Raw genomic sequence first — 26823 nt, 5'->3', positions numbered from 1 at the left:
CTTGAAAAATTTATTTGAACAGATTTAAAGTTTTTCCAGTGGAATTTAAATCTCTCCCTTAAAAATATTTGAAGATCTGATCAAATCAAATATTATGGCTAAATAAATTTTTAAAATCTACTTTAAACATTAGTTTGGCTTTTGACCTGTCGAATGAACTGGCCAATTATATAGTGAATATTTTGGATTAAATTTTTATGACTAAAAGTTGTAAATACCGATCCTTTTTGTTTTCTTGAAATTATATTTTATCAAGTGAGGGGGGTTAGGTCATCATATCTTTTATGACTAAAACACTATCTTTGGCATCTGTTACATGACAAAAATGACACAAACCACAGCACATTTTTTTCCCAATATGCCCTTTGAATTTTCTCTCCCTTCCTAAAAGGATTATGCATTGGATATCAAGCACATGGAGTGCTCATTTTTCACCCCTATTTTCACCATTAACTCCAAATCTTGATTGATGCCAATTAATGGACATCTCAATTTTAAATTAGTTGATGTTATTTTATTAAGTATTACTATATATTTATTTGACTCATTCAAATCTATTTTCTTTCAATGTTAAATAATTTACTTTCAAGAACTCAGTATTATTGTAAAGATTACTTCAATTAATACGGCTTATTATTCAATTTCTTTGAGAATCATGACACTTAAAAAAACATTTGTTTCACAGTTTTATTTTTAAAGTCACATTACCTATATACAAACACTACTCACATGATACATTCTTTTTCTAATTATATTATTTACTGCTAATAAGGTACTAATCATACACCTTAAAAAACGTTTATGTTTCTTACTTATTTTCATAGCATATAGAAAATCTCAAAAAGCTTTAGTCATGACAACTATATTGAGCAATATTATCACTGGTGGTATCTCCCTGCTTGCTTAATGATTTTTTTTAACGTGATAACATCATCTATGTACAAAATTTCGTAAGTTTCAAATTAATTTATACCTAGAATCTGTAGTACACAAAAGAATAATCAAAGACGTTCCAAATTCTAAAAGACAACATTGTGAATGATATTCTGTTTTATAAAAATGAAACACCTTTAATTTATAAAAGTTTAAAACTTTTTTGCTCCATGAAAGAGGTTAGCCCAGTATGGAAGATTTTTTATTTTCCTTTAGAAATGTAAAAACTATTTATGATTACAAATTCATCAAATTGTCTTCTCCTAGTAATTCCATTAATACTTGAATATACAAAAATAACCAACCAATCCCCCACCCCGCTATGTCATGTTGCTTTTTAAATTTTATCGTCACAAATTATTTTTTTTAAGGGCATAATTTATATTTTTACATCATAATATATATATCTCACAAGTTATATCTCGTACCATTAAAGAACTTAAGCTTGATTTCTAAGGGAGAAAATTAAAAGATCAGTTTATTTAAAAAATAAAAAAATAAAAATGACCTATTTAAAAAATAAACCGTGCAATTAAATATCACCATAAAGTGGGAAAAAAGCTGATCAACATGTTTCGTCGTGAATAAATGGATCATTGTGCTGGCGAAGGATAATTTCGTATCTTTAGAATGTCTTTACAGCAAGTGACATAAATTATACTTACATAGCAATTATGTCGCTACTTCACTGTCAATCGTATTGTCATAAATTAATGTGCATGAATTCTTACTACGTACGTAATCTAAGAAAAATCTATAAAATTATCGGTTTTTCTCCAAATCTATATACAAATAATTACGAAAGTGTTATTTTGTTTTTCATTATCCTTGCCACTACAAAGATGGAGTCAGAATTAGGAGTTCAATTTTGTTTTCCATGGTCATTGCCAGGAATATGAGTATGGCGCAAATTGTCCAAATGAGGACTCTAACTGAGGCGTGTTGCTCGCCCAATGGATTTGACCGTTTGACATCCCTTGTTAGATCATTCAAATGTGAAAAACGCATATCAACAACCTTCCTTTGACCAAAGTCTTTGTGTCGGTTGGTATGCGGGATGAGATAAACTATGATATTATTTTATCACATCTTTTGTATGGAATGTAATCCAATCGTTTTAGTATACATGATGAGATACAATAAATGTCGATATTAAGTAATACCTCAAACCAAATATAGAATACAGTTAAAATCAAATTTTATTTGGTATTATTATTATCATCCCACGTATCAAACAATCCTTGGACTTTGGGTCACAAATGTTTACCTATATTACTAGGGGCGGAGCTAGTAGCCCACATGTGGATTTGGTTGAACCCAATAGATTATTTTAAAATATAATATTTGTGTTAATAAATTCATTAAATATGTACATATATTACATTTAGTACTCACTTATTATCACTTAAAATCGTCATTTTAAAATATATAACTCATAAAATTGAAATTCTAGCTAGTTTTGCTTCTCTCTATACCTAATCGATGTACCTTTTGAATTCCATGGCCGTGTTCATAAAACCAAGTGCGTGAAATTACTTGCTTTAGACGATCAAAATGAACCATTTATTAATGACAAGTATAATTTGAAATTAAAAAGAAAGAATAAGTAAAACTTTCTTGATTTATGAAGTGTGACTATTTTATAACAAGCTTTTATGAGTGAAGTGATAGATTGTGACTAAAGTGATTAAATGTAATAGAGAAGAGAATAATACTTTCATTTCTAATGGAGCCGAATTCTTCTTGAAATTATATTTTTGCAGTGAGGGGTCAAGTCATCATATCTTTTATGACTAAACACATTCATTGACATCTCTAATTGCACAATAAAAATGACACAAACAGTGGTACACATAATTTTCAAGATTGCCTTTGAATTTTCTTCCCTACCTAAGGTTTTCCTTTTTTCTAGCTGGGTGTCCAATATCTATATTGAAGTTTCGATTGAATTAATTTCACACTGCAAGACCTATTCTATAATGATGACGCTTCTAAATATAAATTCGAGACATATGATTAAGGGTGGATCACTCTTACCACTCCACCAAAACTCATGTTTTGATTAGATATATAACAAGCACATGCAATACTCATTTTTCACTCCAATTTTCACCATTACTTCCAAATCTTGATTGATGCAAATCAATGACATCTCAATACTATTTTATATTAATTTGACTCAATCAAATCTTTTTTTTCTTCCTGTGCTAAACAATTTACTTATAAGAGTTCTCTACTATTAAATAACACGCAGAGGGAGATATATGTTAATAAGAATCTTCTACATGTTTTTTTTATTAGAGTAAGAAAGGAATAAACAGTGTATGCATCTTTTTAAAAGAATTTAATATCTTACGCAATCGTCATACTCTTCCTTAGAAAGGGAAAAAGAATTAAAATGACTATGACATGAAGGCTAAAAAATATAATATAAAAGGGAGATATATAATAATAATAAATTATTATTATTATTATTAGTATTATTATTATGATTCTTTTCTAATGCTCCCAAAGCTTTCGCTCTTTTTAATCCTTTGATGACTCAAACTTACAATCTTAAATTTGAAAAAGAATTGTACTTACTGTGAAATACCCTCTTGTCATATATATTACTAGTAAACGTACCCGTGAGTTGCGCGAATATTTTAAAATATAATAATTTTTAAATTCAAAATAACTAATATAAATTATTATTAAGTAACAAAGTGCATGTATAGTCATATGTAAAGTCTTATTTTTTTGTATACATTTAATGCTAACAAATGTTTACCCTAATTTATGTGCAATGAGTGTATATTCTTCAAAGACACTAAACGTTATTCTAACAACTTCTCCTTCTTCTAGTATAACGAAGACATAGCATATGTAGCATGTGCTCAATTGATATTTGTGCTAAATAATTAACTTATAAATTCATAGATCAATCTAAAATGTAGTATTAAAAAATTTGTCTCTACTTTTGGCCAAAATCTAAAAATAATTTACAAAGCATGTTGCAACCTCTTTAATACACTCCTCTTTCATTTAATCTTGCAAAATAAGACGATTTTCATTTAATCTTGATACAATCTCATAAAATAAGAATGTACAAAATACTAAATACGTGCATTTAGTTGATTTGTAATTTCTTAGTATTTTTTAATTAATAATTTTTTTAGAAAGTCTGCAAATTATTAATAATATTTTATTTTTTTAAAAGAAAATCTGCAAATTATTAATAATATATAACTATCCGTTTTTGTTTTTGGCACTTTTATGTAAAAAAAGTTTTTATATAATTGTTTTTCAAATTAAAATTATATTTTTTTGGAGATAATTTTTTAAAACAAACATCCAAATTATTAATAATATATTATTTTTCTAAAGAAAAGATCCAAATTATTAATAATATATAACTATCCGTTTTTTGTTTTTGGCACTTTTATGTAAAAAAAGTTTTTATATATTTTTTTCAAATTAAAATTATATTTTTTGGAGATAATTTTTTAAAACAAATATCCAAACTGAAATTTTGATAAATTTTTTGATGATGACATGCGACACTATTTTTTAAAATATGGATTTATAATATTCTCAATTTATTCTATTTTAAAAATGATTTTAAAACATTTCTGGTTTGCAAATAAATTTCAATATATATAGATTTTTAAGAAATATAGTTTAAATTATTTTATTCATTTTTGGTTAATAAGTTTTTAGAGCTTGTTTATAATGGGAAGTTTTAAAACTATCAAATTCTAATTGTAATTTAGAAAATTAATTTGAGGGGAAAGTATGTTAATAAATTATTATTTTAAAAAAATATTTTCTAATTTAATTTATCTGCTACACAATTTTAATATTGAGTTACGTCATACATTTTTACTTCCTATAAAATTATATTTATACTTTAATATTAATATTTTAAAATTATTTGATTGTCTAAAACTTATTAATGATATATAAAACTTTGTTATAAAATTTGTGGCATCTTTTGCATGTATTTTATTTTCTTTTGTAATATTCTAATTAGTTTTTCATTATTATTATGTCATTTATAAATTAAAATATTATATTCACATTTCTGAATTGAGTTCGTATTAAGTATAAACAATCTTTTTTAAAACAAATTATTATTTGTACATCTTCTAGCCATATTTTTAAGAGATAATTAAATTGACACTTTTTATTTTAAAATCCGAAGATGAGTTTTAATCTTAATTCATAATAATATTTTATATGAAAGTTTGATTGTTTTTAAAAAATTAGTTTGCTGCGTAAATTCTTCCATTATTTTAATGAATAATATTTACACATAAATCTTTAAAAAATTACACATAATAAGGTACATGAAATAATAGCATTCTAAAATCTTAGTGAGTAATTTTATTATTTTTTGGCCATATAACTTACAAAATCCTGATGATTGTTGTAACTTGAAAAACATAACACATAATGTATTATTAAAAGAGTAATATTCATAAAGCATACTTTAAACACCAAAAAACAAAATAAGCCGAGGATCTAAAGATAATTATTGCAATTCGATAAACTAATCTACATGTTAAAAAAATAACTTTCACAAAACAATCTTTCAAAAAAAAAAAATTAGCAAATCAGTCCTAATATAATCCAACAGAGAACTTTAAAATCAATAGATGAAAGAATAACTTTTGAAAAATGATTTTCTACCTTCTTATCTTGAAGAATCAATTCAATAAAAAATAAGGTAAGTAAATGTTTGCAATGTGCTACGGTCCATCGTTGTATAACTCCATTCTTCATTGCTTATCATTGATGAGTTCACATTGAGTAGATATATTGTACCGAAAGATATAAGCATTTCAAAAATTCTTGATAGTTATCTATTTGAATTATAAATTTACAATAGATAACTATATATTCAAAAGATTTGAGTATATTACATAGTAATAGAATGATATAACCTTTTTAAATAATTGTCTTGAATTCATTCTCCCTAATATAAGCAAATTCTACCAAAGAAGGACACAACATATAGATACAAAGCATGTATTGTTAATGTGTTGCTTGATTTTCTCAAATGAACCTTTGAAAAAGTAAACAATATAGTGTGCCCACATAATTTTAATTAATTAACCACTAAATAAAAGTAAAAATTGAGAACAATTACGGCTAGGAAGTTACAACATAATTTAAAGCATTATCTAAAAAGGCGAAAAAACTTTAAAGCATTATGTAAAAAAATGAGTTTTTTTATAGTGTCTTTTAAGTTATATCATGTGATTTATAAAAACGGTTATAAATTATATAACATTAATTTTAAAACCTGTTTTAAATTTTTATTTTATTTTTTAAAAATTTAGATTTTTAATTTAAATTAACTACAAATAATTAATTTTAATTTTAATGCTAGTTTTAGTTTTAATAATAATTTTAATAGAGCAGAAATTCTAGAAATTATATTTTATAAGCTTCTTGAAAATCTAAAAATCATTAAAAAAAAAAAAAACGTGAGAACATCACCTTGTGAACTCTTGGTATTGACCAACTTCTTGTGTCACAACACAGAAAGATTAAATGACTTTCCAATTTAAAAAATTCAAAATAGAATAACAAATATCTATTGGATAATAAATAAAAACAAGGGATACTAAAAGGACTACCCAATTTTTCCTATCACATGTTTCTAAATTTGTTTATTCTATCACTGTTTTGTTGATAAATTTTTAGAGTTAGAAATGTAATGAAAAGTTTTAAAATTATCTATTTAAATTTAAAGGGTAAACAATGATCTTTATATATATTTTTTTCAAACTAAGTCCATTTTAACATCCAGTTCAGAAGATTGGGGTAGGGGTGAGATAAAGTTCTTCAACATTAATCATTATAGAGTGACTTATTAATATTTTTCTTGATAATTTATCACATATTTCTATTGAAATTTACCACAAAACTTACCATTCAAGATTTAGCCTCTCTTTCAATATGTTTTATGCACGATGTACCATTCAAAGAAGTCATAATCTGCTATAGCTAAATATTTGTCACAAATTCAAAACTAAAGAGATAGCTATCACAAAAAAAAAAAAAAAATCATGTCTAACATAAATAAAGGAAGAGATAGTGAGAAATACCAACAAAAATATTACCATTTATGACAAAAAAATGTTTCTCGCAGTAAAATTGTTCTTCTCCTTCTCAATTAGATAAATCTCTATTTCGTGCATTTTCGAGAGCATTTTTTCGTTGGTTATGGAAGTCTTGAATAGATCTATCAAAAAGAAAACGAAATATTACAATTTTAGTGTTTTTTTAAAAAATTAAATAATTCTACTTTTTCTAAAAATATACACGCGTGCAGTTTTTAAAACTGCTTTCATGTTTATTTATTTAAAATTTAAAAACTGATTAAAATTTTTGTTTTGTTTTCTGAATTGTAATTGTAATTGTAATAATTTATTTATTAATCATTAATCATTATCATTAATATAATTACAAATACAAATAATAAATTTTAATTGTAAAAAAATATCCATAAATTTGATAATATTTAGTAATTGTAAAAACTATTTTAAAAATAAAATAGTAATTTATTATTTTAAATTTAAAATTTTATTAAATTTCAATATTTTAAAATGCCATGCTTTTAAGAAAGTGGGGTACGTATTTTTCATTTTCTTTTGTTTGCAGTTATCTCTAGTTTTTTTTTTTTTTTAAATTAGATTAGATTTTAATAAATCAGTATTTTAAAAAATAAAATAATAATTTATTATTTACCCTATTTATGTAATAATTTCAATTATAATATATATATATATATATATATATATATATAGATATATACATATATTATTATTATTATTATTATTATTATTATTATTATTATTTATTTTGCTATAAATAAGGAGGTTGTGTCACACATATTACATCTCCCTATTTGCTAGTACTATTTTAAAAATATTTTTTAATTGTAAAACTATTTTAATTAATAACATAGTGATCTACTATTTTAAATTTGAATGAATTTCAAAATTTTAAAATTTCATGTTTTCAAGAAAGTGGGGTCCGTATTTTTCGTTTCTTTTGTTTGCAGTTATGTCTACTTTTCTTTTTATTATATTTTAATAAATCTCTATGTTTAAAAATTCTAAAAACAGTAACTTGTTTTGTTTGATATTTTTTTTTTAATAATTTAAATAGAGATTAATTGTGGCGCTGACACGTAAGCACTATCACTTCTCCATAAATTTGATAATATTTAGTAATTGTAAAAACTATTTTAAAAATAAAATAGTAATTTATTATTTATTATTTTAAATTTTATTAAATTGCAATATTTTAAAATGCCGTGTTTTTAAGAAAGTGGGGTACGTATTTTTCATTTTCTTTTGTTTGCAGTTATCTCTAGTTTTTTTTCTTTTTATTTTTATTAGATTTTAATAAATCAATAAAATAATAATTTATTATTTAACCTAATTATGTAATAATTTCAATTTTTATATATATTATTTATTTTGCTATAAATAAGAGGTTCTGTCACACATATTAACATAATAATGCAATTTGAATTTAAAATTTGTCAGAATTTAAATTTCAGAAACAAATTGTAATCAATTAAAATAACTATAAGAAACAGTAAATAATTAACATAATAATGCAATTTGAATTACTTTTTGTAATTTATTTTTAGAAAACACGAAAAAAGAAGAAGCAAGTGAACCTTTAATTGAATATAAAAGTCTTATAATTGCAACATAATCACACCAAAATCTTCCTTGGAGGACTGATATATGAAACCTTTTGTCATCTACCTAAAATAAAAAGAAATTCTAGCATTTAATGATTTTACAACAATGTACATATAGTAATTGATTCATGATTCATATTTAAATAAAAATGGGGTTTACATTTATTCTATTTCTACCCAAAAATTGCATTACATTATTTTGTTATATCTCCTAATTTATATTTTTAACTTCTACTAAGATAACATAAAATCTTAGATAACTTCAACAAAATATAAAAAATATCTCATGAAAAAAAGTATATAATCAAATAAAATTATATTTGTTAAATTTTATATTAAATTTGTGATCATTACTAAAAAAAAATGAATGTTGAGTAATCTAATTTTTGCTATGATAAGTATTAAACTCTTAAAAGCACATACCTCTGGCTATTATAATTTCTCATTTATCTCCTGTTGAGGTTGAAAATCTGTAAAAATAATAATAATAAGAGATATGAATTACTATAGTGAACAAAATTGTTATATTCTAAAAAAAATATATTATAAAAATAAACCTCTGATAATTATTTTGAAGTAAATTTGATCCAAATATTAAAATTTCACCATCTAAATTCGATAACATAAACGTGAAAAAGAATCTAGAGATTTGACACTTAGATTCAAGAATTTCAAAAAAAAAAAAAAAAAGTAAGCACAACAACTATAGATAATAGATAAATAATATTAAAAAATATGATTTTCTAAAAAACAAATAGCGGACAAATTTTTTGAAATTTGAAATTTTAAAAGTTTAAATTGTACATCGGTGATAGTGGAGACATGGGGTTAAAAGGGGAAGTTAGTTCTAAACTGTACATGCTTTATATTTTTATTATTTTAATTTTGTCTCTTTATATATGTTTGTAGAGATATACATTTTTCAAACTAAATATTTTTAAATTATTTATTGTAAAAAATTGTTTTAAGTTTTGAAATTTTGAAACTAATATATCCGATGGTTATTTTAAGTAATTCTTTAATCTTTAATAAATAAATTAAATATTTTAATTTAGAATTTAAGATAATTACAAATAGTTGATTTTATTATTTATTCCTATTACATGTAATTAATAGTTTTTAATTATTTAAAAATCATGTTTTTTGTGGTGCTAACATATGTCGTTCTAATTCTAATTATTGACATGTGTCTATATTTATTGATTTAATTATTGATTATTAATTATTTAAAATACTGAAAATTTATGATGTTGATATGTGTTATTTTTTCTTCTCCTTTTATATATATAGATTGAAGATTGATGATTGACTTGTGAATATAAATATTTTTGGCTGAGGACCATATGTGTAACTTTCCCAAATAAAAAAATTGTCTAAAATCTTTTGGTTGGAGTGTTTCTTTTACTCTTAAAATAAAATTAAGAAAAATAAGGAAAGAAAGCAAAGGAGGACAATGGTCACTAGTTTTAAGGTTAGTAAACATATTGATGACAAGAATTGACCTTTTGTCTCTTTGTTTGAATTTTGATACGCCAATTTCGTTGACGAAATGTAATTATTCCTAAGTTTTGCTTAGTTTTATTTCTTTCTAACTTTCGATCGAGTAAATTTCACTTTACCCCTTAAAACTTTATGCTGAAGACGACATACCTCTTAAATTTTTCATGGAGATAAACTTTCAAATCAAGAATATTTTGGCCAAAAACAAAATATTGATATGTTAGATCACACATCAATTGAAAATTTTAAAATAATTTCTTTATATTTTTGGACAATTCTCGTTTTACCTTTAAGTAGTTTAATATTGATTAATTTGGTGCAATAGTAGGTACTCGATCATCTTTAACAAGATGTCTTGGATGCAAGTAGTGAATACATAGTCGTTTTTGTTAAGAAACATTTTATCTCCAATGTAAAACTTTTACTAGAAGTCGAATTTAATCATGTTTCAATGTAGGTACGAAATACGAATGAAAAAAAGAATAAGAGTACTTCAGAAAACATTTTTCATCATTTTGTCTAATTTTTTGGATTGGTGCTAAAATTAATGATACCACTTGATTAATCTAGAAGACTTTAAAATCATTTTGTTCAATTTGACATCATATCATTTTTCTTTTTTGCAACAACTGAAAAAAAAAAGAGTCTTTGACCAGGGGATTTTTTTTTTGTGCCTATACAAAATTTTAAAAAATGTTTCGATAGATAAAGTGAAATTTGTCCTCTTTATTTACAGCAAATCCAACTTTTTGAGAGAGACGCCAATAACACACTCTGTTCTCCCAATCCCAATTCCATAAGCCTAAAAAAAACAGAGATTACAATATGCAAGATCCATCATCAATATATTCACAGATCAATCATCAATTCCCAGATCAACAAGTCTTGAAATGTCCTAGATGTGATTCAATCAACACAAAGTTTTGTTACTACAACAATTACAACCTTTCTCAGCCACGCCATTTCTGTAAGAATTGTAAAAGATATTGGACTAAAGGAGGTATTTTGAGGAATATTCCAGTTGGTGGAAGCTCTCGCAAGAACACAAAACGATCTTCTTCTAATAGCTGTAAACGCTCCTCAACCATGTCGACTTCATCAGAACAAAATTCAAAAACAGAGCATTTTGCTACCCCTGTTGTTCCAGCTTTTGATCAGAATAGCCCAATTCTTGACGCGAACGGGCCTTTCGGCTCGCTATTGGCATCAAACGGGCCGGAAATAGGGAATTTTTTAGATGTTTTGAATCCTAACGGGCCCAATTCGGGTGCAGATGCTGCTGCTCAAAGTGGGAATAGTAATAATAGAGATGAATTTTTGGGTGAAGATTCTAATTGTTGGAATGGTACTAATGGTTGGGCTGATCTTGCTATTTACACCCCAGGTTCAACCTTTCAGTAATATAGATTATTAGAACTTGTATTAGTACTACTAATACTTATGAAAATGCACTTATCTTTTTCTAAGCATGAACTGTGGAAGTGTTGTTTGCGGATTGTATACTATTACTAGTAGTTTCCGGATCACCTTGTCGTGCATTTCAGTTTTTTATTAATACATGTACTGAGCAACTCTATTCATGTTTACGAAAACTTAATATTTTTACTTTGCATCACACACTAGTTTTGTTTGGGTAATGCTTAATAGACGTACATAATTGTGTGTGATTTGTGACTTCATGTATGTTATTCCAAGGGAAATGATAAATTATGAAATTTTTTCCTTTTGTTTTTTGTGCTGATATTTTCCTCTTTTTTCATTATTAATGACTTCATTTTCATTAGTAGAAAGATATTTTTGGGTGTATTGGTGACGATTATTAAAAGATTTGCCGTTGCTCCAATAATGTAGGCAAATGGATACAATGTATTAGGCTCAGCACGTACGTAATGGCAGACGTCTATTGTCCATAATTACCAAATATGAGTTTGAGTGGTATATATTAATAGTATAAATTACAAGTAATTCTTGAGATAGTAAATATTAATTAGTGAACTGATAAAATTGTAATTATAACTAACTTGTCATCACATGTTAAACTAGTTGATTAGATGAATATCTACCTATAATAAGTGGACTGAAAATTAAAAATGAGATCTCTCAATTTAGTACATCCACCTTAACTTGGTAATTACCTTGTAAACAATTCAATTGTCATAGTAGGCGTTTGGACACAAAAATGAAAAAAAATTGTATGAACAAAGGGTAGCAAAACCTTTTTTCTTTCTTCTAAGGTTGTGTTCGAAAGAAGAAATTGTGAGAAGCACATTGAATTGTGAATGTGGTAGTTGGTGGAGCTGCTAGTCAGAATGTGATGTGATGATTATCAACTAAATAAAATTGTCAAAATGAAGAAATTTTTATCAAAATGGGCCACAAATCATGATGTACAACTCCTATATATGGACCACTTCTAAGTTCTGGGGAATTTATATTTGATTAATTGATTCCTATCTTAAACCAACTCACATGAGAATGTGGACCTATTATTCACTTGACCAACTCCCCCATTCAATATTTTATATATATATATATATATATATATATATATATATATAAGTATCATAATAGGCGTGTGTTTAATTCTTACGATTCCCTACTGTTAATTATTTTATGATTTTGAAAAAAGAATACCATATATGTGTATGTGTGTGATGACTAAATTTCAGTTATAAATGAGTTATGATTCATTCAAAAGTCAGAGTGAATGTGTTACAAAATGGTCTGATATTAATTAATTAACTACTTCAACCCTACAGCTAGTGCTAGTGTGAGTGATTGGTCTCTGTTTGCCAACTAAATTTGCAGCCTTCTGACTTCAGTTTCTGATATGACAATAAATGTAATGGTCTATTTGTAAGGTGGAAAATTCATCATATTGTTTCTCATTTTGAAAAGAAATCATATATATCCATCGATTTGTTTTGAGATCTTTAGGCAAATTGAGTTGACTTTCAATTCTTGAGGAAGATTTGATGTCCTTGTGCCACTAACTAGTGGAGGGACTTTGCTTAGTGATTACCTTTGATTACTTCAAAGAAGGGGAAGATTGATTGAGGGCCCGGACAGTGTTATTATAATTTTGATTTTTTACTTGTTATTATTTATTGGTTACGACTCATTTGTTTGCATTTAATAAAGGTCTGAACTTTATCAAGTATATTTTTTATATCAAGACTTGAGGATTTATTTGGTTTGAGAAGATTTTAATCATTGAGCTCTTGAAGAAAGTCTTAATATCAATAGGTGATAATTTGTGTGAATAGTTCTCATCACTATTTTATCCATAATCAGCGATCACCACCAGTCCACCACTAACTATCTATGCCATCATAATCATTGTCAACCATCACTACTGACACCAATCACCTTTGTCATCACAATCATCACTAACAACCACCATCATTGTCAACCACTATTGTCGGTCGCTACCACACTTATCAGTTTCATCATTATAATCATAACCCTTGCCACCACTGCCGCCTTTGCCACCACCCCTGTTACGATCAATCCCTATTACCAATCACCCACCATCACAATTAACACTGTCGTCAACCACAACCACCATCATTTATACACTATTGTGTAGTGATTATTTACTAATTATATACTATGCATCTATGTATAATAAGGTTTACAAGTAATATGCAATTGTTTCAAACGAAGGTCAATGTTTAAGTTTGAGAATTTTGTGCAATTTCGATTAATTTTTTTTAAAAAAAAAGTTAAAATCAGGTGAATAAAGTGATAATAGGCCTATATTTATTGTATAATTAATGGATAGGATATACATATTGATTATACACAAATTATGTAGTGATTATTCATCAATTATACATTATATAATTATGTATAATGTTTAAAAGTAATATACAATAGGTTCAGACGAAGTAAATGTTGAAGTTCTCTAACTTCATAACCACATACTAAATGTACTTCGTTTATATGGATTTGAGCTCAAACTACCCTGAGGTGACTTAAAACTTTCATCTTTGCAAGAGTTACACCTTGAGGCTTCATTTCTGGATGAGCAATTACTTCAATATCTATGCACAACTTGTAATCATTTACAAGTTTTGTCTTTCAAGGGATTTCATGGAGACATGGACTAAACATCATGAGATTTCTGTTGCTAAACACCATGAAGATCTCAAGTGCTTGTCAATCATTGCGTGTGATAATTTGGTTGTGGTTGATGTGGATGCTCCTTACTTATTTGTAATCACATATCATGTTCACTATGGAACCACACTCAAACTGAAAGGTTCACATTTGCTGGAAGCTCATCTCACCTTGATCCTAAAAACCATTGACTCTCATTGGTACTCTAAGCTCACAAAGTCTCTTGGTAACTTTAATCATTCCAAGTCTGTTAATCTACGCTGCGATTCATGGAATAGAACTGTCTACTTAGTACTTATTACCTTGCCTAAATAAGCAGATCAGATGTGAATTTCTAACAGTTCTTCTTTTTGCTTGTACAGGTGAAAGTTATACCAAAAGACATGAGAGGAAACTTCAATCCTCCACTTTATGCTACTAATGGTTTCCATGTAAACATTCATAATCTAGTGAAGCATTCAGTTGTGGACGTTCTTGATAGTTTGTTTTGGGTTTCTCCCCAACTCGGAACTGTATCTTTTGACTATGGCATACAGACCATGAAGGTAATATGTTTCATCTTTCAAAGGCACCACACTTTGTGGCATGTATGTAAAAATTAGTGGTGACTAAGGTTTCTTGCACCTTTGTTCTTTTTGAAGGTTTCCTTGCAATTGGATGAAGCTTCCCTGTTCTCTCATAGTAACTGTTTCATTCTCCATTTTCTTATCTTCCTTTAGACATAGGGTATGAGAGAGGAATGGGATTCATAAGTTGATAACAAGGAGCTTTAACACTCTTTATATAGGTTTCATGAAGACATTTGTGTTCTTACAGGTTTTGTGATTTTGTAGTTAATATACACAGATGCATCAGATAAGGATGAGAAACCTTGTTGTACATGCGCATCTCTACCTTTGAAATGCATAAGTTAGAGGAAGTCAAATTACGAAACTTTACAAGCATGGAGCTGGAGAAGTTGAAAAACTATTTTTTCACAAATGCAGATGATTTGTAGATAATTTAAGTACCACCAGAATGCAGACTTTGAGCCAAATGGTCCCATTACAAAATTCCTTGGTTTTTCTGTGTTTTTGTTGCGTCTGAATAAACTTCAGCATGTCTCCTTGTGATGACATAATACTATCAGCCCATTGAGTGCCACTATTATAGAAATGTTTTTTCGTTCTATCACTGGAGTTCTGTAATTCTCATTTTCGCTATTACAAACTTTTTGCCGCATTTCATTTTTGGGGATTCTTTCTTAACCTTGACAAGTTCCTGGTTAAGAGGTTATAGAAATGTGTCATAATTTAAGTAGGAAATTTACAAAATGTTGATGGAGGAGCATACTTTTAGTGAGCTATTGTGTTTGCTGGCCTTCATTTTGTGGGTAAAAAGAACATGTAGTTAATATGATGTCCGATGGAAGATTGGGAAGGTGCACTCCACTATAATGTTTTCCAACTTAACAGCTGTTCCACATCTATTGGCTGGGATAATGAAATCTTGGGGAAAAAATTCAACTGATTTTGGTCTATCATTTCACATCGTCCATTCCAACTTCCAAACAAATACACCAAGAATATACACTGTACTCATGATCCACCTCGTAGAAAAGAAAAGGGCTATATATTCCTCCTAAACACATTTGCTCAACTAGTTCAAGTCCACAAAAAAAAATGCAGTCGGAAGTCAGAACAGTTGCATATATTAGTAGCTGGGTGCAACAACTTGCTCAGTACAAAGTTGGGATATCTATCTAATACCTCAATAGATACAAGTACCTGGCCATTGCCTCATAACTTCAATTATTCAACTTGAAGTATAGGTGCACATTTTACCCTATCCCTCAGACCGAGGTTTTCAGGGGAAAAACTCCAAATAAGTCGAAGATGAACAGCAGTTATCCAGATCAAAGAGTGAGTTACATGAAGGAAAGAATAAAGAACCACAGTTTATATCAGATTTTTCAAATAACATACCCTATAGATGTGGCACAACCACAAGCAAATTGGCAAGCTGATCAGAGTATCCCAAGTCTACTAGCGATGTTCTAAGAAGTCTCATGTTTCCATTCCATTAAGGCCTACTTCGAAGAAACACAGACCATCCGATATCCCCTTACGATACTCTCAGGCTTCAGCTGCTTAGGTATATAGAGTTATAAAGGGTCGTCATCAACTAATTCAGAAGTTCATATCATTGGACTTAGAGAACCTCAAGGATGACACGAGTTTAGTTAAAGAGGTGACCTTATGTGGGTATCAAACTTGATAATCAACTACATTTAACCTCACATCTTTCTTAAAACTTTGTGAATTCCGGGATGTACCAAATGTTCAGCATTCAAAACTTAGGCATATGGTGCACATCTCTGAATCTACTTGAGAATAGGCTTAAGATGCTGTCGCAATGTCTAATAGCAAACATACAGATGTCACAGGCTCAATTGGTAAAGCAAATTGACTACACAATCACAAGAGAGTAAAATGTACATAGAAGTGTTCAATCTTAAGTATGCAACAGATAAAATTCCACATACTGCATCACATTACACCAATACCAAAGCCTCTATATTAACAGTAAGAATCTTTAGTATCTCAATTACCCACGCGCCTTGAGCTCAGCAAGACGCCTGGACAGATCATCCTCACTGACCTTCTCCTCATCCTTAGAAGATATAGCATGGCCGGCTGCTTGCGGAAGCCCCACGGACACCTCAAGTCCATAGTCATCAGCCACCTGTTGCATCAGGCTGCCGACCTGATCCTCTGGAGTCGATAAGGAAGTACTTCCAGCCATAGAACTCTCCATGAATTCAGCTTGAACCTCCATATTCACAAACTGACGCTCGAATGAATCCATCGTCTCCGACATTTTCTGTAGATTCCCTGTGTTGAGTGAAGACTCCAGTGATTTGACGATCGAGGACATTGACTTGCTGATCGTCGTCATCTTCGCCTGCGTACACAAAACATATCACAATTTACTAGTTATATGTACATAATCGAGATGTGGACGCATGTGCGCCACTGTTTAAATGTTGGATCGGTCTTTACCTGGGTATCTAGGCGAGCCACAACGGCGTCAAGGCGAGAGGAGAGACGGAGATAGTTCATCTGTTCGCTGCGCTTGCGGATAGCGTTTTCGGCGTAAATTCTAGCGCCGTCCATGTTACCTTTCTCGATGGCTTTCTTCACCTTTAGTTTCTCAGACTTTTCGTCCTTCTCGCATTTTCGGGCTTGGCGTTGGAGACTCTTCGATGTGAACTTGAGCTCCATGATCTGATTCATCAATTTCTCGGCGTTTCCCATTTTCTAAGCTTTGGTGATGGAGTCTTTCGATTGTTTTTGGCGATTCTCTCCTTTGATCGATCAATCACCTTTTCAATTTCTGAAGTTAGGGTTTGCAGTTCTCCCTTTCCGATTTTGGATATGCCCACTCAATTTTGTAGGGCCAGGGGCAATCGGGTCAAGTTTCTTTACTTCATTGTTAATTCTTTACTTGATTTTTTGATCCCTTAGTTTCTGATGAATTTCGAGTTTGTGCCTCTTACTTTATGATTAAGCGCATTAATCCTTCAATCAATATCAATTAAAGTGTGCCCTCCTAGTCCCAAGTTAAGGCAATTTTTAAAATTATATTACTCTCATAATTATGTTACTAAACAATTAAATATTTGTGTATTTTGCTCCTATTGAGTGACTTACTGACTCAATTACTTATATTACAGATTCTACTATGTATTTTTATAGTCATTTATTTATGCTTATGTTATTAAGGATAAATGATAAGATGTAATAATTTTCATTTTTCTTTACATTATTAATGTTTGTTACTACGTAATCTTGTATATAAGATAATATAGTGTTTTAGTTTTAATGACTGATAGATTTTAAGTATTATTTTATAAATTCCATGATATTAAATTCATGCGCGAAACGCGAATAATTTTACTAGTACTTAATATAATAGAAACAACTTAAAAAAAATTCTTTCATCTTTAAATTAATCCCTAAATTATTTCAAGTTTAGAATTATTCCTCCATTAACGACACAATTATATCATGTAATTGTGTTGTCAATGGAGGGACAATTTTAAGCTTAAAAATAACATTGAATGCGAATTTGATTCAATGAGTGGAGGGACATTTTTGGGTAATTTCTACTATGTAGAAGACATTTGTTTATCAGATAGGTGAACAAATTAGACAAATTTGATTAAATAGGAGGGGATATTTTTGAGTTGTTTTTACTATGCTAAGAGCACTTTTTATTTTATTTTTGACAAATACCTGATGTAATAGTTAACAAATTGTTTAACTTATAAATATTTCGCCCATAAAAAGATTAAAGTACATATTTTTATTGATTGAAAGGTTAAATAGATGTAGTTTGAAGGAGTAAAAATGCAATTTTCTTACTCGGTTATATCCTTTGCGTAGGATTTAAGAAATCAATTTCTTCTGCGAGTTGATTTTTTGCTACACTTGTTTTCCTTTTATTGGGTCCATGAATAGTAGTGAGAAACAAAAGATTTTATAAAAACTGGAACTCATTAATCAGAATAACTGCTATCTTTATAAAATCTCAAATAGAAGGTATATTTTAGCCCAAAAATCTAGAAAAATATGAACTCAAATAGCAAACTTTCGGGTACTCGAAGAGGACACAGGGAAGAAAAAAAATCAAGTGCAGCTCAATGCTCATACAGCCTAACCTAACATATTCTAGAATGGGAATCTAGGCCTGCCTGTTCCTCTTCTTGACACCAGATTTCGCAACCTTGAGACTCTTGTTCACAGCACTCAATCTTGCAAGGGATGCCTTCTTCAGATCTGGCCTGTAATAGTTATCTGCTACCTGTATCATATGCAAATTCAAGATTGTAACATCAGAAATAGTGAAGGCAAAGAAGAACCTGCTGAGAAAAAATAATCAAATTACCTAACAAAAATACTAACGCTATAAAGGAAACCATATATGTGCAAAAGTAACATTGAGACAGCACTCTTGCAAGGAAACCATGCAAATTGACAGAAATTAATGAGAAAATCTGAAGAAAAAATATGGCAAATGAAAGGAACCATTTATGATGTGCATATTTATCTGATAGCAAAAAATTGAATCAACAATTCAAAAGGGTATAGGTATATTCAACAACATACCCAGTGCAATACACAACCTACAACAGAAAGGTGGAGGTATATTCATTACATAGAATATGTCGAGCACAATTTGGAGAAAATGGTAAACAGTAGATAGTAATCAATAACCAGACATGTTTTAATGCTCAGATAACTCCAATTGCCAGCTCTCTAGAATGTGAATTTTTAATTCGGTTTACAACTCCTTGTATTCATCCAAAAAAAAAAACGTCATCCAACAAATTACATGATCATTATAAGCAACTCATATGCAGCTTAAGACCAAACAAATTCATGTAAATATACAAATTCTACTGGTCAAAAAGGACAATCACCTGATTTGACACAGCCTTGGCCATGCGCCTAAACTCCTTCTTCATTACAGATTTATTCAGCAAACTTGAAGGCTTGTTCTGTTTCTTGGTCTTTGAAGTAGCAAGCAACACTGATTGATCTTTGCCTCCAGGCTGGATGGTCACAGTCTTCTTGTTTGCTAGGCCTACAAAGTCATGACAGCAGCAGTTTAACTAATGCTTAGCATGAGCAATGGAAAACTAAAATAGCTAAAACTTGAAATCTAACTCATTCAGCAATGCAATGTTCCGTTCAATGACTATTACAAATTCAATATTCCATACGACATACTAACGGGATTAAGAGGCTTATCCCACGTGCTAGGTGCTCTCTGGCTAGTGCGGAGTAAGGGGACAGTGGACAGATACTACATGTAGTCTTCCCCTTTCATTTCTGCAAAGAGCCTCAAACTTGTAACTCAATTATGGTTCACCAAAAAGGCTACTCCATCTTCGAGCCATGGCTTGCCCACATAAAACATACTAATGGAATATGGAAAATAGCTGAACTTCATTACAATTTGAATGCATATATTATATATTTCCAGTTTTCCAACATCACATTAAGTGCAAGTAGGAAAAAAAAATATACTCCACAAAACAGCTATCAGTTTAGCTCGAACAATAAAACATTTCCCCAAAACCTAATACCATGTACTACCGTATAAGCTCAAGGTACCACTATTCGCAACAGAAACCAAATTTGTTAAATCGACATAAGCACAGGGTAATGTTTACAATACTAACCAGAATGCTTGTAAGAGTGAAGATTGTAAAGATTGTTAGGCTCTTTGCTGAATACGACACCGGCGGTACCATTACCAAACTCCTTCACCAAAAATGAGTTGTTTTTCTTGACGATCTCCCAAACCAGTTGCGCTGGAACTGTCGTCATTTTTATACCACCTACCCTGTCAATTGGATCACAAATTAAGCTAAATTAATCACGTCGATTGATCTGCAGAGAAGCAAAGATGCATTCGGGACTTACTGTGAGTAGCAAAAGGGTCTGTAGAGTTTCGGTTCGACGGCCTGAACAAGAAGACGCAATAAACTTAAAAGGAAGACGGCAGTGAAACCCTAACAGGGAAATTGGTACAAAACATTATATTACCGAACTGCCCTCTCTATTTTATTTTCTACTTTTTTTCCAATGAGAAAATTATCATTTTTATCGCATTTATGTTATTTTTTACAAATTTTATTTGCAACTCTTATTTATGCTGCTTTTTACAAATAAAAAGGATCGAATAATTAAAATATTATTTATAAAGAAGCACGAAACACTTAAAATTAAGGTGTGAAATTGGACGTTGTAGTTCATTAATTACATATATTATTTTATATTATATAACACAAAATATTTGTCAAGAAAATATACTATAAGATGGACTATCTTTATATGATTATTTCTTTTATTAAAATTGTATTTATATAATTATATTTATACGTAACAATACATAGATGATCTTGATGTGATCATATCTTTTATCAAAATTATATTAATTTAGGCATGGAGAATATTTCCTTTCATGATCATCTTTTACGGTGTTATTATGATTTAAACACATAAAGTTTGTTATGACGTGTGTTTTGTTTGTTGAATTACTCATTGAGAAACCTCTAATCGAATTTATATGAATTTTACGGAGTAAATAAATAATAGTATAAAAAAAAAATTACTCATTGAGATAATCTCTAATTGAGTTTATTAGTGTAGCCTAAAAGTCACTCAATTTATTTAATTGATTTTTTTCATTAAAATTTAATAATATGAAATCAATTTAAAAAAAAAATAAAAAGAAATATATTTAAACCATTTTAATGACGCGGCCCATTAGAAATACAACATGTTTTGTGATAACGTACCAAGATAAAAACAAGATTTAGATTGAATTTTATATAACCAGATTGAGTTTGAGATTTGGAACTACAGTTAATAATAACTTAATATAACTTCAATTATAAATGATTCGTTAGGATAATGTTTAACCAAATTCAGAAAACAAACAATTTGATTAAGTGACATCTTACTTTTGGAGTGAAATAACAAGAAAGAGAAATTTATTTCAAAGAGATTATTACTTTGCCTTTCCAGAGATGAAACAGATTTTGAATCCAGCTGAATTAGGATTAAGAAGTATATAAAAGAAGTTAAAAATAACCATGCTACAAAATAAAAATAAGGAGAAGAAATAAGTTTAAATATATTTTTTTTTCCTTCAATTTTTTTGTTTTAGATAAAAAAAAATTGGCATTAGCAAATCTTAATGAAAAAATTGATTAACCCGTTTGGCCATGCGATATGGTATCATGATATGGAATCATGAGATGAAATTGAAGGTTTGTTTGGACATGCGATATTGAATTTTTGTGTTGTATATTTTCTCATAAACATAAAAATTTCATAAGTTGTAAAACTATTAAAATAGCCCCAATTGTTTATTCAATCTTATCAAATAAACAAAAAATTATAAAATCGCATAATAAATTATTACAAAGTTATTTGTTCTCCACTTAAGTAATTGTTTCATCTAACTTTAATTTAATAAAAAAATTGAACATAAATTGTAGTGTACTAGTCTTTAATATAATCCTCCTACATAGTACGGACAATTTCCTTATGTTGAACTTGCATTTCTCGATCATGTGACCAAGAAGACGAACCAACATTGTTACTTTGAGCCATTTGTTGGTCAATATCCTCCGCAACTATATCTTCATGTTCATAGACCATAAATATTTCATCACTACTTTGGTATTCTCGCAAATAATTATGTAACACTGCACAAGCTATAACAATTTTCACTTGTGTATCAATATCATAATGGTTTATGCCTTGTTTCAGTATTCTAAATCTATTTTTCCAAGCTCCAAAAGTCCGTTCAATCACATTTGCGCAGAAATGAATGCCTATAATTAAATAGTTCTTTGGCATTTTGAGGCTCTTTTTCACTTTCTCGGTAATCTTGCAAAGGATAGCGTAGTCCTTTGTATGGAGCTAAAAATCCTTTTGTGTTTCGGAAACCAGTATCAACAACATAATATTTATCTACCAATTTTTTTTTATAAAGAATTACTAAAAGCATATGTGACGTAAATGAGACAACTTTGTGTAAATAAATAATATTTATTCTAAGGATGTAATTTAAAGTTACCATGTGGCGGAAATGGAAATTGTGATGTTGGTTCAACAAGTGCATTCTCAAGTACTTTACTATCATGTGCAGTACCTTCCCAACCAGCAACAACAAAGATAAATCGCATATCAAAATCACAAGCACATAAGACATGTTGTGATGTTCTTCCTTTGCGATTACGATATGCTTGTTGCACCGCTTTAGGAACCTCCCCTTCTATATATGTTCCATCAATCGCAACACAATCCTACCAAATAAAAAATACATCAATATTAGTTTAGTGAATATAAAATAAATTGGAAGCATTATAGAATGCACTTCATAAAAATAATGTTTGTAAGAGTAATAAAAATAGTGCTTTCAAGACAATGTAAAGTCATAAAATAAATATTATCTCTCTAAACAAAGTTGATAGGAAATATGTAACTAAATACTAATAACTTACACATAAAATATAAATGCTCACTTATTAAGGCCATAAAATAAATTTATCAATGTGATTGAAATTTTACCTTAAACCAAGGCCAAAATCGAGTATTATGTCGAATTCAAGTGAATGTTGAAAAGTTTCACAATCGTGAGGTGTGAGTTAAAGTGACTATCTGTTGGTGAGAATAATAAATTTTGTGTCGGTGAGAATAATAAATTTTAAAAAGTAATGATGTGATTATAAATTTTATTTACATATGAAACAAATGGTTAGTAGATATAAATGTGAGGTTGTTTTAACAAAATATAAACTCATGGATCAATTATTGTATTAAAATATCTCAAATCATGATATGGAATCACCATATAATTCCATATCATGGTTTTTGGAGAATATGGTATCACCTCTCATGATATGGAATCATGAGATGGAATCAGCGTAAAATCGCATGTCCAAACGCTGATTTCATCTCACGATATCATATCGTGATATGGTATCGCATGGCCAAATGCCTACTTAAGGGCCCGTTTGTCCATGCGATATGGTATCATGATATGAAATCATGAGATGAAATTGAAGGTTTGTTTGGACATGTGATATGAAATTTTTGTATTGTATATTTTCTCATAAACATAAAAATCTCATAAGTTGTAAAACTATTAAAATTGCCCCAATTATTTATTCAATCTTATCAAATAAACAAAAAGTTATAAAATCGCATAATAAATTATTACAAAGTTATTTGTTTTCCACTTAAGCAATTGTTTCATCTAACTTTAATTTAATAAAAAAAAATTAAACATAAATTGTAGTGTACTAGTCTTTAATATAATCCTCCTACATAGTACGGACAATTTCCTTACGTTGAACTTGCATTTCTCGATCATGTGACCAAGAAAACGAACCAACATTGTTACTTTGAGCCATTTGTTGGTCAATATCCTCTGCAACTATATCTTCATGTTCATAGACCATAAATATATCATTACTACTTTGGTATTTCACAAATAATTATATAACACTGCACAAGTTATAACAATTTTCAATTGTGTATCAATATCATAATGGTTCATGCCTTGTGTCAGTATTCTAAATCTATTTTTCCAAGCTCCAAAAGTCCGTTCAATCACATTGCGCAGAGATGAATGCCTATAATTAAATAGTTCTTTGGCATTTTGAGGCTCTCTTTCACTTTCTCGGTAATCTTGCAAATGATAGTGTAGTCCTTTGTATGGAGGTAAAAATCCTTCTGTGTTTCGGAAATCAGCATTAACAGCATAATATTTATCTACCAAAAAATATTTTATAAAGAATTACTAAAAGCATATGAGACGTAAATGAGATAACTTTGTGTAAATAAATACTCCCTCCGTCCCATTTTATGTGGTAACATTTGACCGGGCACGAAATTTAAGAAACAAATGAAGACTTTGAAATGTTTACCAAATTGCCCCTTAAAAAGTAGACTCACTTTTCTCTCTCCTCATAAATGTATTGGAATACTATTTTTAAGATTAAGTGGGACCAACAAGGGTAAAAGAGAAATTGTACCTTTAAATACTTACTATTTTAAGGAAATGTGACATTTTTTTTTTTGGGATTGACCAAAAAGGAAATTGTGCCACATTAAATGGGACGGAGGGAGTAATATTTATTTTAAGGATATAATTTAAAGTTACCATGTGGCGGAAATGAAAATTGTGACGTTGGTTCAACAAGTGCATTCTCAAATACTTTACTATCCTGTGCAGTACCTTCCCAACCAGGAGCAACAAAGGTAAATCGCATATCAAAATCACAAGCACATAAGACATTTTGTGATGTTCTTCCTTTGCGATTACGATATGCTTGTTGCACCACTTTAGGAACCGCCCCTTCTATATATGTTCCATCAATCGCACCAACACAATCCTACCAAATAAAAAATACATCAATATTAGTTTAGTGAACATAAAATAAATTGGAAGCATTATAGAATGCACTTCATAAAAATAATGTTTGTAAGAGTAATAAAAATAGTGCTTCCAAGACAATGCAAAGTCATAAAATAAATATTGTCTCTTTAAACAAAATTGATAGGAAATGTGTAACTAAATACTAATAACTTACACATAAAATATAAATGTTCACTTATTACGGCCATAAAATAAATTTATTAATGTGATTGAAATTTTACCTTAAACCAAGACCAAAATCGAGTAATATGTCGAATTTTGGAATGTACACCAGTCATATTTTTTGGTTGTATAAATGTTGGTGCCATCTTGCTAATTGCCTCGGCAACTATTTTAACATGCCGGTTAATTGTTTCAAGTGAATGTTGAAAAGTTTCACAATCGTGAGGTGTGAATTAAAGTGACTATATGTTGGTGAGAATACTAAATTTTATGTCGGTGAGAATAATAAATTTTAAAAAGTAAGGATGTGATTATAAATTTTATTTACATATGAAACAAATAGTTAGCAGATATAAATGTGGGGTTGTTTTAACAAATTATAAACTCATGGATCAATTATTGTATTAAAATATCTCAAATCATGATGTGGAATCACCATATAATTCCGTATCATGGTTTTTGAAGAATATGGTATCACCTCTCATGATATGGAATCATGAGATGGAATCAACATAAAATCGCATGTCCAAATGCTGATTCCATCTCACGATACCATATCGTGATATGGTATCGCATGGCCAAAGACTGTCAATCTCAACATAAATAGTTGAGTGATTTTTTAGTTAAAAATCAAAGTTAAGTGACTTTATAAAAGAAAAATTCACAGTTGAGTGACCATATGAGACGTTATCTCAAAAAAAAAAAAAAAAGACTGTCAAGCTCAAATAAATTTTCTACCATTATAACCACATATATGTCATTGCAGATACAATAGTGTTCTCTTTTTTTTTTTTTTTTTCTATTTTATGTTCTACAAACACTGTTATACCAGAAAATACACTCCAAATGTTTGTTAGGTTTCTTTCCAAAAGATCGATAGTTGGCCAAACTAGTCAATTGGACCTTAAATTAGGTAAAAGAAAAAAGATTGACGGCTAATAATTAGACACGTTAATATCGGTAATTAATTGTTCTATAAGTCGTTACACATATCGGAATCTACAGTTTCTTTTAATTTTCCACTCTAATACTAAGTACATTATTAAGTGCCTAGATAGATCATAGATGAACTTATTATCTTTGCAAAAGGACAATTCAAGACAAGTCTGACAATATTAAAATATTAGATTCATAATTCAGACGTCTCGGATTTGAGTCTCCTTGAATATGAACAACCTTTGTTAACAAGAATTTTACTCTCCGATGCGAATCCGTAATTTTGATGACTACGTGACATATATAAAATGTTACAGTAGATAAGGTTATTTTTTATATGTTTATGAAGTCACTGTCGACAAATGAAATCAGTTTCTTTGTAATTAATCACATAAGAAAATCCGTACAATATAATTCTGTGGACAAGGGGATATTGGTTCAATTAGATTATTCAA

At 29.0% G+C, this 26823-nt stretch overlaps 3 protein-coding genes across 3 annotated transcripts; 1 reads left to right on the top strand and 2 right to left on the bottom strand.

Moving 5' to 3' along the window:
* The first annotated feature begins 10841 nt into the window (after nucleotides 1-10841).
* Nucleotides 10842-11756, top strand: LOC125873142 (dof zinc finger protein DOF3.1-like). The gene has a single exon (XM_049554021.1). The coding sequence runs from the start codon at nucleotides 10967-10969 to the stop codon at nucleotides 11540-11542; it is 576 nt and encodes a 191-aa protein (XP_049409978.1). The 5' UTR covers nucleotides 10842-10966; the 3' UTR covers nucleotides 11543-11756.
* A 4911-nt stretch (nucleotides 11757-16667) lies between these two features.
* On the bottom strand, nucleotides 16668-17688 carry LOC125874193 (ESCRT-related protein CHMP1A-like). Its single transcript, XM_049555036.1, has 2 exons — nucleotides 17305-17688; nucleotides 16668-17206 (listed from the first exon to the last, which is right to left on the bottom strand). The coding sequence occupies exons 1-2, from the start codon at nucleotides 17557-17559 to the stop codon at nucleotides 16850-16852; spliced, it is 612 nt and encodes a 203-aa protein (XP_049410993.1). The 5' UTR covers nucleotides 17560-17688; the 3' UTR covers nucleotides 16668-16849.
* Nucleotides 17689-18803: 1115 nt separating this feature from the next.
* LOC125874601 (60S ribosomal protein L28-1-like) lies at nucleotides 18804-20890 on the bottom strand. The gene is made up of 4 exons (XM_049555516.1): nucleotides 20737-20890; nucleotides 20493-20656; nucleotides 19728-19891; nucleotides 18804-19108 (listed from the first exon to the last, which is right to left on the bottom strand). Exons 2-4 carry the CDS (start codon nucleotides 20638-20640, stop codon nucleotides 18989-18991), a joined length of 432 nt encoding a protein of 143 aa, XP_049411473.1. The 5' UTR covers nucleotides 20641-20656; nucleotides 20737-20890; the 3' UTR covers nucleotides 18804-18988.
* Between the last annotated feature and the right edge of the window lie 5933 nt (nucleotides 20891-26823).

This window comes from Solanum stenotomum, chromosome 8, assembly GCF_019186545.1.
Source record: "Solanum stenotomum isolate F172 chromosome 8, ASM1918654v1, whole genome shotgun sequence".
In the NCBI taxonomy this organism is placed as follows: domain Eukaryota; kingdom Viridiplantae; phylum Streptophyta; class Magnoliopsida; order Solanales; family Solanaceae; genus Solanum; species Solanum stenotomum.
This window is presented reverse-complemented; position numbering and strand designations above follow the sequence as displayed.

What these genes read in the sequence shown, in the direction of transcription:
- LOC125874601 (XM_049555516.1), bottom strand. Translation starts at nt 20,640, where the DNA reads ATGACGACAGTTCCAGCGCAACTGGTTTGGGAGATCGTCAAGAAAAAC. An exon ending in TCACTCTTACAAGCATTCTG is followed by an intron (nt 19,892 to 20,492) that starts GTTAGTATTGTA and finishes ATGACTTTGTAG; the next exon opens with GCCTAGCAAACAAGAAGACT. An exon ending in CCAAGGCTGTGTCAAATCAG is followed by an intron (nt 19,109 to 19,727) that starts GTGATTGTCCTT and finishes CATATGATACAG; the next exon opens with GTAGCAGATAACTATTACAG.
- LOC125873142 (XM_049554021.1), top strand. Translation starts at nt 10,967, where the DNA reads ATGCAAGATCCATCATCAATATATTCACAGATCAATCATCAATTCCCA.
- LOC125874193 (XM_049555036.1), bottom strand. Translation starts at nt 17,559, where the DNA reads ATGGGAAACGCCGAGAAATTGATGAATCAGATCATGGAGCTCAAGTTC. An exon ending in TGGCTCGCCTAGATACCCAG is followed by an intron (nt 17,207 to 17,304) that starts GTAAAGACCGAT and finishes TTGTGTACGCAG; the next exon opens with GCGAAGATGACGACGATCAG.